General features: G+C 40.1%; 1 protein-coding gene across 1 annotated transcript in view; it reads left to right on the forward strand.

The window, feature by feature from the left end:
- The window catches only part of MCF2 (MCF.2 cell line derived transforming sequence), a 122,712-nt gene that overhangs the window by 73,928 nt on the left and 35,502 nt on the right, over nucleotides 1-13,282 (forward strand). Inside the window, exons 10-13 of the mRNA XM_006874982.1 lie at nucleotides 2,026-2,145; nucleotides 4,234-4,425; nucleotides 5,414-5,605; nucleotides 7,003-7,174. Of these exons, the coding sequence (XP_006875044.1) occupies nucleotides 2,026-2,145; nucleotides 4,234-4,425; nucleotides 5,414-5,605; nucleotides 7,003-7,174 (676 nt within the window). The remainder of the gene's footprint in view (nucleotides 1-2,025; nucleotides 2,146-4,233; nucleotides 4,426-5,413; nucleotides 5,606-7,002; nucleotides 7,175-13,282) is intronic.

Below are 13,282 nucleotides of genomic sequence, written 5' to 3' on the forward strand. Positions count from 1 at the left end.
TCTTTGACTTTTATGCTGTGGACATCTTTGAAGAAAACAGTATTTTTATTTTTTTAAAGTGAATGTTCTTTTATTTTGGGTTCGTCTGACATCTTCTCTGTGTGTGACCAACTAGACTGTTACATAAGTCATATGCCCTACTCAGTTTGTATTCACCTGACCCTCATTAATTTAATTCTGATCGCCCAAGTCAGGCATGGTTGAATAGAGTTACTGTTTTTCCTCCCTTGTAGCTAACAGGAAATATGTGGGGATAAAATTGAAGGCCATGTAAATATGAGGGTGCTTCAAAACGTTGGTGGAAAAATGGAATTCAAAGATAATTTTTCCCATGAACTTTTGAAGCCTCCTCCCAGTGTCCTGTTCTGTATTCACATTTCCCTGTGAATTTAGCATCATTGCCTCAGTCAGTCTTTCCTATGGTGGTGGTATGCAGTGGAGTCGGTTCTGACTCATAGCGACCCTATAGCAAATCTCTACGGGAGCACAAAGCCTCCTCATATTTCTCCCATGGGACAGCTGCTAGTTTAGAACTGTTTGCCTTGAGATTAGCAGCCTGGCTCGTAACCACTACGCTACCAGAGCTCTTAGTCTTTTGTATCATGACTGATTTCCCAACACAAGCATTCCCTCCACATTCAGCAGTTGCTACGAGCCATTCTGGTATAAGTAGCAAGAATCCCCCCTTTCTCCATTTACAAAGGGGGCTTCAAAAAGTTTGTGCAATATTCCATGATCTTGTATTGCCGTTTTTCCATGAACCTTTTGAAGCCTTCTCAGATTTAAAAAGCTACTTATTAAGATTTTCAAAGCTACTTACTAGATTCATGGATTCCAGTATTTTGAGTTGTTGATAATTCATTGCTGTTCTGGATGAGTTTTGGCATTTCAGGTTGGCCACCTTGGCTATGGCGCTGTGGGTTTATGCGCTGGCCTGCAAAGTTGGTTTGATCCACAAGGTCAGTGGTTCAAGTTCACCAGCAGCTCCTCGGAAATCCTATACAGGGTTGCTATGGGCTGAAACAACTCGACAGCACTTAACAACAACAACAAACTGTATCCTTGGCCTCCTGGTGTAACGCGGTCAGACAAGTCCTGGATGGCAAGGTTGGTTTGAACTGCCAGGTCGGTGGTTCAAACTCACCAGCTGCTCCTCAGAAACAGGGTTGTGAGGAGTTGGAAACGACTTGATGGCACTTAACAAAACCAACGACCCTGTGTCCTTAAGGAGCTCTGGTAGCGTCGTGGGTTATGAGCTGGGCTGCAAACTGTAAGGTCAACAGTTTGAGTCTACCAGCTGCTCCATGGGAGAAAGATGAGGCTTTCTGTACCTCTTAAGATTTACAGCCTCGGAAACCCTATTCAGGGTTGCTGTGAGTTGGAAATGACTCGACAGCTCCCGCCCCCCCCACCCCCCACCACCACTGTGTCCCTGTGATCTGTCCTAGCATTTCTTTCTTTCTTTTGTATTTTTTGTGGCATAAAGAGACTTTCTAAGCTCATCTTGTACTTACACTGCCTCAGCTCTGGAATCAGCCATCTTTTTGAGGTGGTCTGGTGTCATTTTCTGGGAGCTGGTATTAAAATAAAACCACAATCTAGGTATCAGCTGTGCTCATTGTTCTTGGAGGGGTCTTTACTTTTAGGCTCATTCACCATAAATCTGGGGATTATAGTTACATGTATACACACATGTAGATGCTTTCATGAATATATACACACAAGTGCATGTCAATTTACACATGCATGTACATGCAAACATGTCCATTTATACATGCATGTCCGTTTATACACGCACACACATACTCATATTTTAGAAATCATGAGTTCACACTGATGTCATGGAGGTTGAAATGTTAGCACATGGTTTTTATTATTGTGACTACAATAACTGAACATTTCTTTCTAGATATGTAATTTTCCATACTGATAATCATTTTTAATAGTATTATGTACAATCTAGACTCTAAAATGAAAACGCTTAAACATTTGTTTGTTTTTGAAACTTGTTTATTTCCCGTTTAGCTTGTGACTGAAATTGAACAGCTCTTAAACCAACAAGCAGAGCTGGGTGATATATCAGGGACCATATCTCAAGTAAGACAAAAACTAAAAAAACTCGACAACTTAGATGAGCATTCTCAGGTGAGATTATATTTGACATGTTTTTATTATACTGATGCAATGTAATAGTTACATAAATTCATTTTGAGGAAGCTAGAAAAATGTCTGTCAGGAATAATATTTGGTCCCTGGTAATAATCATCATGAAAATGATAGAAAACACACAAGACGAAAATTCCTTAAATGCCCAGCATATAACTTATGCAGTTGAACCAAACAGACTACAATCCTACTTAGGTTTCCTAGCTTCTTGATCTTAAGTAAACAGATGAAATAGTCTAAGCCTCAATTTCTTCATCTTTGAAATGGAGATAACATATGTACAGGGGAATTGTGAGGATTCATCCAGAGAGTGTATCAAATACACTTAGTCTAATACCTGTTATTGTTGTTATGTGCCGTGGTGTCGGTTCCAACTCATAGCAACTCTGTAGGGAGTTTCCGAGGCTGTAAATCTTTATGGGAACGGAAAGCCTCATCTTTCTCCTGCAGAACAGCTGGTAGTTTCAAACTGCTGACCTTGCGGTTCACAGCCTGATTTGGCAGCTGCTACTATTCCTGCTAGTCTGAAAGCATGGATTCAGGCTTTAATACCAAGCTCCAACGTTGCTTTTCTGGCTTGTATGGGGGGAGTAATGCCCGGCTTTTAAAGCTATATTCTCAACAAACAGCTTTCTGAATCATCAGCATCTAAGAGCCCAAACTGAGAGGCAGTATCTGCAGTGATCAGTTCTGGAATTATCCTTGGAGAGCTCTGTGATTGTAGGACAATTTACGTAGCCTTTCGATAGCTCAGCTAGTAGTAAAGTGGGAAACTGTAGGGCATGTGGCTGGTACTTTCCTGCGATTTCGGGGTCGACTGGGAGTATTATTTAGACTCCTGGTGTGGCACGTTAGGATAAGTACTGAACTGTTCAACCACAAGGTTGGCAGTTCAAATCCACCAGCTGCTCTTTGGAAATCCTCTACAGGGTTGCTGTAACTTGGAATCGACTCCACAGCACTTAACAACAGCAACAATAATGGGACAGAAGGTGTCCTGGTGTGGTGCTGTAGGATAAGCGCTGGACTGCTGACCACAGGTTGGTGGTTCAAACACACCAGCTGCTCCTTGGAAAGCCTGCACAGGGTCACTACAAGTCAGAATGATTCAATGGCACTTGACAGCACCAACAGTGGCACAGTAAAAAGAGAAACAAAGTGGTCTGGAAGCCCAGGGCTTTGATTTTAAGGCTGGCTTTCCCACCAGCTGAGCTGGGCTGCATATGTTGTCATTAGGAGCGTCCCTTTTCATTCTTTTCCCTTGACAAGCATTTCCTGAGCTCTTGCCATGTTTCCAGGTGACCTAGTAGCACCGTGGGTTAAGCGTTGGGCTGCAGACCACAAGGTCGGTGGTTCAAACCCATTAGGCACTCTGGGAGAAATATGATGAAGTCTGCCCCCGTGACGATTTCCAGTCTCAGAACCCTGTGGAGCTGTAGGGTCACTATGAGCCAGAATCAGCTCGCTGGCAGTAGTTTGGTTTTTTACCAGGATCGGGGCAAGGTTGCTCAGATGCCTTTCAGCTAGGAAACTCTGCGAAGTTCACGTCCAGTATGTAAAGTAGGGGAATGACGATGGTGCTAATAACACTTCCAAGACCTGGGCGACGTGGGTCACATTAGCTTTTGTTTGATAAAGTCAAACCTGTGAACGCTGGGACGAGTTCTAAGGCAGAAGCCTGTCAGAGAAGAGCAACGCAAATATTTTCTAATAGAGAGCCATAGAAAAGTGGGAAGACTCTACCTGTCAAAGGCGAAAAATTGCCAGACCTGGAAAACCAAGGCCATCCCATTGAATTCCAGTTCTCACAGGCTTCACAGCATAGGCAATTTGGTTCCAAATCCATGCAAATCAGGAGAAAGAAATCTCACCCCCATTCTGGGTGGGATGGTTCAATTTTCTGTTCTGTATGCGTTTTGGATGTCATCGCTGTAGTAGTGAATTGTTGTGCCTTAGTAGAATTATGACATCAAATCACTAAACCAGTCTGCTTCTTATTCTCTTCCCCCACCCCTCATACAAATAGAGTTCACAGAGTCATTATTTTCCTTTTCTCTTAAAAATCAGGATCTGTTAACAAAGACTCGGTTTGTGATACTCCATGGTCACAGGCTTGCATCCAATCACCACTACGCAATTGATTTGATCTGCCAGAGATGCAATGAACTGCGTTACCTTACTGATATTTTGGTGAATGAGATCAAAGCAAAACGAGTACAACTCAGCAGGACCTTCAAAATGCATAAACTCCTGCAGCAGGTATTCTCATGGGACATAGTGTGTAATGTCCATCTCTACAGAATGACGGAGAGTTTTTTTAAATCCTGGGTTCTCCCTACCTGGCACATGGTACCCCTTTCACTGCCTCTGAGGTTACAGGGTCAGGGTCTGATAGAGCTTTGGATTTGAATTTATCAGAGACCTGAAGGGCTGCATCTCATGATGGTCATGTAAGCTGTATAATATGGAATCTCCAGGAATGCAAGAACCAAAGCTTCTGTTCTGAAGATTAGGATGGGATGATGATGGCTTCCTTTCTATTTGGGAGGTATCTCTGGTGACAGCTTACACTCATAACTCTTTTCAAACTCCCAGGGGACATTTCTCTGAGGACTGAAATTCCTTTTATGTTTCATAGTATAGCAATAAGCATGTAAATATTGACTTGAGAGTATTCCCCCTTGGCTTGTGGTCTAGCACCTGCTTTAATGAGTAGGTGGTGAATAGAAAGTTATCCAGAAGATGTGGTCTTGGCACTGAAAGGTAAAATAAGGTGTCAGTTACACAGGTCAGATCTAAACATGTACATTTTCATCTAGGCATCTCCTTCTCTGGCAAGAAAGCGTTATTCTTATCCTCAGCAATCATTAAGCATTTTGTTACACTTTGTATTTTGCTAGGAGTTTCATATTGCAGTTACTGATTTTAGAAGAATCTCATGTACTTAAAAGTGTCAGTGTGGAGGAAATGGACAGAATCCTGGGGCAGAATGAGTTACTTGTTTTAAAATGAATGTTACGGGCCCCAACCTTGGCTGTGCACGAGAAATACCTATGCCTGGTTTCCAGCCCAGTATGACTGGATCAGAATTTCTGGGGGCAGAACCTAGATGTCTTTATGTTTTCAGAGCTCTGAGAGTGATGCTGGCTCACAGAAATCAGGGTTGGTAACCATTATCTTCGTGAACAAATTTATTTCCTCTTAATTCATTTGTGTGTGCCTCTTTTCCCCTTGATTGCCTCCCCAGGCTCGCCAGTGCTGTGATGAAGGAGAATGTCTTCTGGTGAATCAGGAAATAGACAAGTTTCACTCTAAAGCAGATGCTCAGAAAGCATTCCAAGACATCCAGAATTTTCTTGAGATGGCCCTGCCCTTTATAAATTATGATCCTGAAACCTTACAGTATGAATTTGATATCATTTTATCACCTGAACTCAAGGTAGGAGATTTTTTTTTTTTTAACTGTGAATTGAGTGGGAGTTTATAGAGTGGATCTTCAGTTTTTCATTCAACAAATCATATGCTTTGTTTCATCTCAATGAATTCAATCCCCTCTGTGAAACATGACTTCCTCCCTATGTATTTTGTTTCCATTCTTCCTTCTTTCTCAATCCTTCTGAACTTTGTAAGTTAGGAGGATTTTTAAAAAAGGGTAAATTAATTTAGCAGATTATAATTATAAATATATAGCATGTTTAAAAATTAAATAGATTGTAATTGCAGTTGGACAGGTAAGAGTTTCGTTACTTTACAGCTAATTTTATGTCAGAGTGCAATTCCCTAGTTCTTTTAAGGGTGTAAGGTTATACTGGTGCCACTGGTAAGATCCCATAGGTTTATTTTTGCTGTGTAAAACAGAGCAGTTTCCATTTTGAGCTCTGGTTCCATTATCTTTAAACTCTTGTCACATACTGGGAACTCTCAGGCATATTTTCTTGTGCCTCTTTGGAGAAAGGTCCAAAGCGGCCCGAAGCGAATGCTGGGCCCATCTCAAGACCACTCTACCCCAAACATCCTCCCTTTATGCTGCAGTGACCACCAACACTCCCTTGCTGCAAATCTGGTTCTCCCACTCAGCTGGAGAATAAAATGCCACTGAATTTTGAGAATAAAGAAAGAATCTTGGTCTTCTTGCAGAAGAGAGGAGCAAGTGGAAGTTAGTGTTAGCAGGGTGGAGAGCTATAGGTGAGTTCAGTCCTACCCCCTTGGAGGGGATATGAAGAACTCTCTCCAGGTAAGAATATTGGTAACATTATTTGCTGCTAAAGAATGCAGCAGAGTCAGATTGGCGAGGTACTATACTTACCTGCCGAAAATAGAGGATGCCCTAGCTAGCAAATCCAAAACGTGGCTGTGGGAATGACCAAGCTGTTGTCTGGAGGAAATCAAGCTTAACCCATCCATTGGATTTCCTCCCTGTTACATCATGGAAAACTAGAAAGAGGGTGCCTTGCAAGCTCCAACTACTATTGATGATGTTATTCATATCAATGTTTTTGTAACCTGGTGACTTTGCCATACCAAACAAGAAAGTGCAAAATGTCGTCTCTTCCAGTTGTTATCCCTTCCAGCCCATGAAGAATAAATCAGTTTATGCAATAGCCAGTTTCATCACTGAATGATAGTTCCTCCCTGGTTTGTTTTGGTTGAGATCTTCACTTCTGCGTTGGTAACCATGTGGAGATAAGATGTTGATCTCTTTTACGTCACTTTAAAAAATTCTTCTAGTTGTATTTGAAATTCTAGACTAATTTTTGGACCCTCTGAGAACTAGAATAGAATTTGTAATGACCTCATTTCCAGGACTGTTTCACTGAATTCTTATATAACTTTCAGATTCAAATGAAGACTATACAAGTGAAGCTAGAAAACATTCGAAGTGTATTCGCGAGCCAGCAGGCTGGTTTCAGGAACCTGGCAGATAAGCGCATGAGGCCAATCCAATTTGTGATATCTGGGACAGAACATTTGATCAGATCTAGAGTACCATTATTTTCACCTAAACATGGTAAAATACCTTACATCCATCTTCTCTCTTTCATACTTTCCTGTTATTTGTTGTTTTGTTTCCTTGGATGCACATACTGAATTTATTCTGAAATTCTGACAAATGGAAATTTTCTCTATGCATCTTTGATTCTGTTTAAATTATATGGCACAAGGCAGGAGTCATGGTTGATAATAGAGTCCTGTCATATAATGTAGTAGCTACAGTTTGTAGGACAGGTTGACTGACAATAATCTCGGGACCAAATATTCCACCCTTGCAAATAAATATGAAAATTTATCCAGTCTTTGAAATATCAAACATCAAACTCACACTTTCCTTCATCAGGTAGAAGAAAGCGTATGAAACTGGTGTCAACACACACACAACACACATATTTTGTACTTATCTGAATTAACTATTACACGGTCTTCAAGCTTCCGGTCCGTGATGGTTTAGATAATAGAACTAATGGTCTTTCCTAAATGGGTCCAGGCAAACAATAGTTTTATTGACAATTAACTTTTGTAGAGCTCATTTTCTAGTCTTAATCTCTAGATTCGTTTCAACCAAATAATGCCCATTTCCTTTCTAAGTCTTATAGGAAAAATAAATTCCTCATAATGGTGTTGAGCTACTTTGCAATTAAGATGTCCCAATTTCTCTAGCAGTCCCCTAGAGCTTTTGAGGTCTCTCAGGTGAGGATAATTTGGGCTCAATGCAGTCTAAATCCTGTCTCCATAATCTCTCGATTAACGTAGAGTAAATTCTTAGAAATTCAGAGAAGACTTGAATCGGGCAACTCTAAGTAGCATAAAATATACTGATCTCTCGTCCCCAACGTGGATCAGGTGATGGAAGGAAGCAGCTATCTAGGCTAAGATGACAAAATATTTACAAAGAATATTTATTACAGGTAAACATATACTCACAGATAAAAATATAAACAATGGCGTAAATGAATAATGTCAATTAAGAAGATACAAATAAAAACACATAAAAAAACCCAATAAAGGGATAAAACCCATCAACTATGAGAATAAAATGAATAGGTGGATACTCAAAAGCAGAAGAAGAGCATCTGCTGGTTGTACAACTTTAAGCAATTCGTGTAACCTTTCTGAGCCCCAGCTTCCTGGTCTGTAAAATGGGAATGATAAGATCTACTTACTTCAAAGTGGTGTTGTGAAGATAGCATGAAAACGTTGTAGACTGGAAGGAGGTGCTCAGGAGGTGCTCAGTAAGAGGAACTTTTAAGGCTTCTTGCTTTCCATTGTCCTGTAAACACTGAGCTTCTCAAAAGGAGATTCCTGAAGTTGGACGCCTGGGATTAAGGAACAGGGCTTTGAGGACACTAAGACCCATTCAAGTCATTCATCACTAAAAGTGCATCTTGTTTTGTTTCACTTCATTTTTTCATTCTGAAGCTTTTATTTAATGGCATTACATTTTCTTTCTGCAGTGGGAGTTGGATACTCTTTCTTTCAAGCATGTAAACATTTTTCAAAAGGTACTTATTTCTATTATATTCTTTTTAGCCAATACATTTTTCTGAGTGTGTGGTCATGTGAAAACCCAGTTTGACGTCTAAACAGCAGCAGTTCATTCTTACTGTTGTATCCTTTTTGTATAAGGACGCTCCTGTGTTACTCTCTCTCAATATGAAACTTTATAGGGACATTTCCCTATAAAAAGATTATGCTTCCAAGTGCAATGTCTTTCACAAAATGACCATTGGAGGGGTGGGGAGGAGAGAAAAAATTGGCCATCTTAAAGTGACTCCTGTCATTCACAGTAAAATGATCTGTTGGGAATAGCTGGGGTTTTCGTCAGTCTAAGGCTGCCTAATGCACTTATGAGGAGCAAGGCAGCTCCCTGAAGAAATGACGTAGATGTGTAATGGATACATGGGTTTTTAAATTAAACCAAAGTATTATTGATGCTCCAAACCTTGTTCATTTTATTGCATTGCTCTGTGCATACTGGGAATTATAACAATCAGCCCTAGATACTTTCTTAAGACTTTTAATTAGTAAGCTGCATGTAAAAATTGGGCAAAATCAAAACAAAAAGTGTCAGTTCATTGTAAAGAACGAGTCAAACGGTTTTTTAAAGTTTTGTTTTATTTTGTTTGTTTGTTTTCCTTTGCATCAAATCCCACACCTAACACAGTGCCTGGCACCTAGCAGGAGGTGTAGTAAATGTTAGTTGAATTAACACTGAATATAGAATATAGTGGAGTCTTGGAATGACACTGTAGGATCAACATTGACTACTAACTACAAGGTCGGTGGTTCAAACCCACCATCTGCTCCTTAAAAACTCTATACAAGGTCACTGTGAGTCAACTGACTTGATGGCACTTAACAACAGCAACAGCATAGGACACAGTTAGGGAAGATGAAATAGAAAAGGTAAAATCTGTACCTCTAGTCCAGCTCTTTCTCCTAAGCTCCAGACCTGTTTTGACAATTGGTTGACTTGAATTTCCCATGAGCAACTAAGGCTCAACATACTGCAGCTGAACTCATGTCTCCTACACATCTTCTCTCCTCTTTCAGTGACCTTCAGCTTGACGAATAGTACCGCCATTGCCCTAGTAGCCCCACCCTAGAGACTTAAGTCTCTCATTCACGCTCTGCCTCTAATCAGTTAGAACAAGACCCAAGAGCACCCTGAGTTAAAATCAACTTGATGAAAAGTGGTATGGGTTTAAGTACCTCTCGAACCCAGCCCCTTCTCTCCATCTTCACCGCTTCTTCCCTAGTCCAGGTTAGCTTTATATGTTACCTTAACAGCTGCCACAGTCTCCCTCGCTCCCAACACACCCTCCTCACATGCCCCTATTGTCTTACCTTTCGGACTCTCCACATATTGTTCTCTCTCTGGAACACTGTTCCCTTCCTTTGTCCTTTCCCCCATAGTAGCTCCTGTACCTCCATCAGCCACTTGTTTTCAGGTATGCTTGGTCTCCCCGACTCTGCTCCTCTGCTGCTCTCCATTTCTGTTACGTGATCATGTAATGTGATAGCAAGCTCACATGCAGTTTTTCTTAGCCTTCAGGCAACTGCTTTTTCTGTTTTATCTGCCGGGACTATAAGCTCTGTAAGGAGAGGGAGTGTGTGTTTTTCAATTTTGAATCCCCAGCACCCAGCACATAGCTTGACATATACTCATCCTTTAGGCTCTTAATAACGTTATATATATTTACATTGTCGAATGAATATGTATACGTTACTTATCAGAAAAAGATGTTTTGTATAAGTTGTATATATGTTTTATATGTATGTCTCTCAATGTATTTGTGAAGATAAAGTAAACCCGATGACTGCTCCCAGAGATCCCAAAGTTAATTATAAACCAGATCTCCTTCCCCCACGCCTGTCAGTTCAGCATATTGTGTTAGCTTGTGTATTGCTGTGATGCTGAAGGCATTGCCACCAGTACTGCAAATACCAGCAAGTTCTCCCGTGGTGGACAGGTTTCAGTGGTGCTTCCAGACAGAGACAGACTGGGAAGAAGGAGCTGGCCATCCACTTTTGGAAAAATTGGCCCACAGTGCAGTTTTGAGTCCTCCTAGGTGCTAGGTATTGTGTTAGGTGTGGTACTATTAATAACAGCAGAACATTGTCGGATGTAGTGACGGAAGAGGAACCCCTCAGGTCTGAAGGCACTCAAAATACAACTGGAGAAGAGCTGCCTTCTTAAAGTAGTCAACCTTAATGACAGGGACGGAATAAAGCTTTCAGAACCTTCATTTGCTCATGTGGCACAACTCAAAATGCAAATATCCATCAATAATCAGAATGCTCAATGTAACAAGTACAAAACTATGAAAACTGGAAGTCTTCAAAAATGAAATGAACCACATAAAGGTTGATATCGTAGACATTGCGGTTGTTAGGCGCCATCGAGATGGTTCCTATGCACAACAGAACGAAACGCTGCCTGATCCTGTGCCCTCCTCACCATTGGTACGTTTGAGCCCATTGCTGCTGCCACTGTGTCAGTCCATCTCTTGGGGGCTTTCTTCTTTTTCGCTGATCCTTCACTTTAGCAAGGATGATGTCCTTCCCTAGGGACTAATTCCTTCTGATAACCTGTCCAAAGTATATGAGAAAGATTCTTACCATCCTGGCTTCTAATGAGCATTCTGGCTGGAATTCTCCCAAGACAGAATGGTTTATTCTTTTAGAAGTCCATGTATTTTCAATTTTTTTTCACCAAAGCCATAATTCCAATGTATCAATTCTTCTAAGTTCTTCCATATTCATTGCCAATCATTCACATGCATATTAAATGATTGAAAATACCATGACTTGAGTCAGGCACACCTTAGTCCTCAAACTGACATCTTTGCTTTTGAATACTTTAAAGAGATCCTGTGCAGCAGATTTGCTTAATGCAATATGTCATTTGTTTCCTTGGCTGCTGCTTCCATAAGTATTGATAGTGGATTCAAGAAAAACAAATCTTTGACAACCTCAATCTTTTCTTCATTTATGATAATGTTATTTATTGGTGTAGTTGTGAAGATTTTCATTTTATTTATATTGAGGTACAATCCATACTGAAGGGTTTTTGGTCTTTATCAGTAAAGTATTTTAATTCGTCTTTGCTTCCAGCAAGCAAGTTTGTATCATCTGCTTATCACAGGTTGTTAATCAATCTTTCTCCAATACTGATGCTGTGTTGTTCTTCATATAATCCAGCTTCTTGGATCATTTGCTTAGTGTACTTACCAAATAAGTGTGATGAAAGGATACAACCCTGGTGCACACCTTTCCTAATTTTAAAACATTCCCTTGTTTTGTTCAAATGACTGCCCCTCAGTTCCTCATGAGAACAACTAAGTGTTCTGGATTGCCATTATTCCAAATGTTATTCATAGCTTGTCATGCTCCACACAGTCGAAAGCCTTTACATAGTCAGTAAAGCACAAGTAAGCATTTTTCTTGTATTCTCTGCTTTCAGACTAGATCCATCTGATGTCGACAATGATATCCCTAGTTCCATGTCCTCTTCTGAATCCAACTTGAATTTCTGCAGTTCCCTGTCAATGTACTATTGCAACTGTTTCAAAGTTATCTTCAGTACAATTTTACTTGCTTGTGATATTAATAATATTGTTGGATCATTTCTACATCCTTGGAATGGGCACAAATATGGATCTCTTCTAATCAGTTGGCCAGCTGTCTGCCTAATTTCTTGGCAGACATCAGTGCTTCATAAGTGCTGCATCAATTTGTTGAAAGATTTCATTTTGTATTCTGTCAATTCTGAACCCTAGTTTTTCACCAGTGTCTTCAGTGCACCTTGGACTTCTTTCCATACCATTAGTTCTTGATCATATCCTACCTCCTGAAATGGCTTAACATAGAACAGTTCTTTTTGGTACAGTGCCTCTGTATATTCCTTCTACCTTCTTTTGATGCTTTTTGCATCATTCAATATTTTGTCGATAGAATTTTTTAGTATTGCAAGTTGAGTCTAGATTTTGTATTCACTTCTTGCAGCTTGAGAAATGCTGAACATGGTCATCTTCCCTTTTGGTTTTCTACCTCCGTGTCTTTAAACAATTTCACTGTAATAGTTTACTTTGTCTTCTCGAGCTGCCCTTTGAAAATTTAAATTCAGTTCTTTTACTTCATCATTTCTTCCATTTCACTTTAGCGTCTCTGGCATTCAAGAGCTAGTTTCAGTCTTCTGACATCCATTTTATTCTTTTATTTACTCTTTCCTTCCTGACCATTTGCTTTCTTCATGTATGATGTGTTTTGTCCCCCAATGGGTTATTAAATTTATTTCCCATTAACTCATTCCCTCCCCAGTACTTGATCGAGGCTCTTGATGATCAACTGCAGAACAAAGTTAATTTACTTTTGTGACATTAGGATTTTTTAAAGTAGGCTGTTTTTTTTAAGTTTTTTATTGTGAATTGAGTGATAGTTTACATGGGAGAGCATAGGTTTTACCCTCGTTGTTTCATTGCAATGATTACAATCACCTCTGTGAATCATTCAACAGTATTTGCTTCTGTTCCCTCAGATTTTTTTTGGTTGTTTTGTGTGTGTGTGTCAGGGGGATGTACACAAAAACACTCAGGAATACATTATCATTTAAACAACC

Source organism: Chrysochloris asiatica, unplaced genomic scaffold, assembly GCF_000296735.1.
Source record: "Chrysochloris asiatica unplaced genomic scaffold, ChrAsi1.0 scaffold00308, whole genome shotgun sequence".
NCBI lineage: Eukaryota > Metazoa > Chordata > Mammalia > Afrosoricida > Chrysochloridae > Chrysochloris > Chrysochloris asiatica.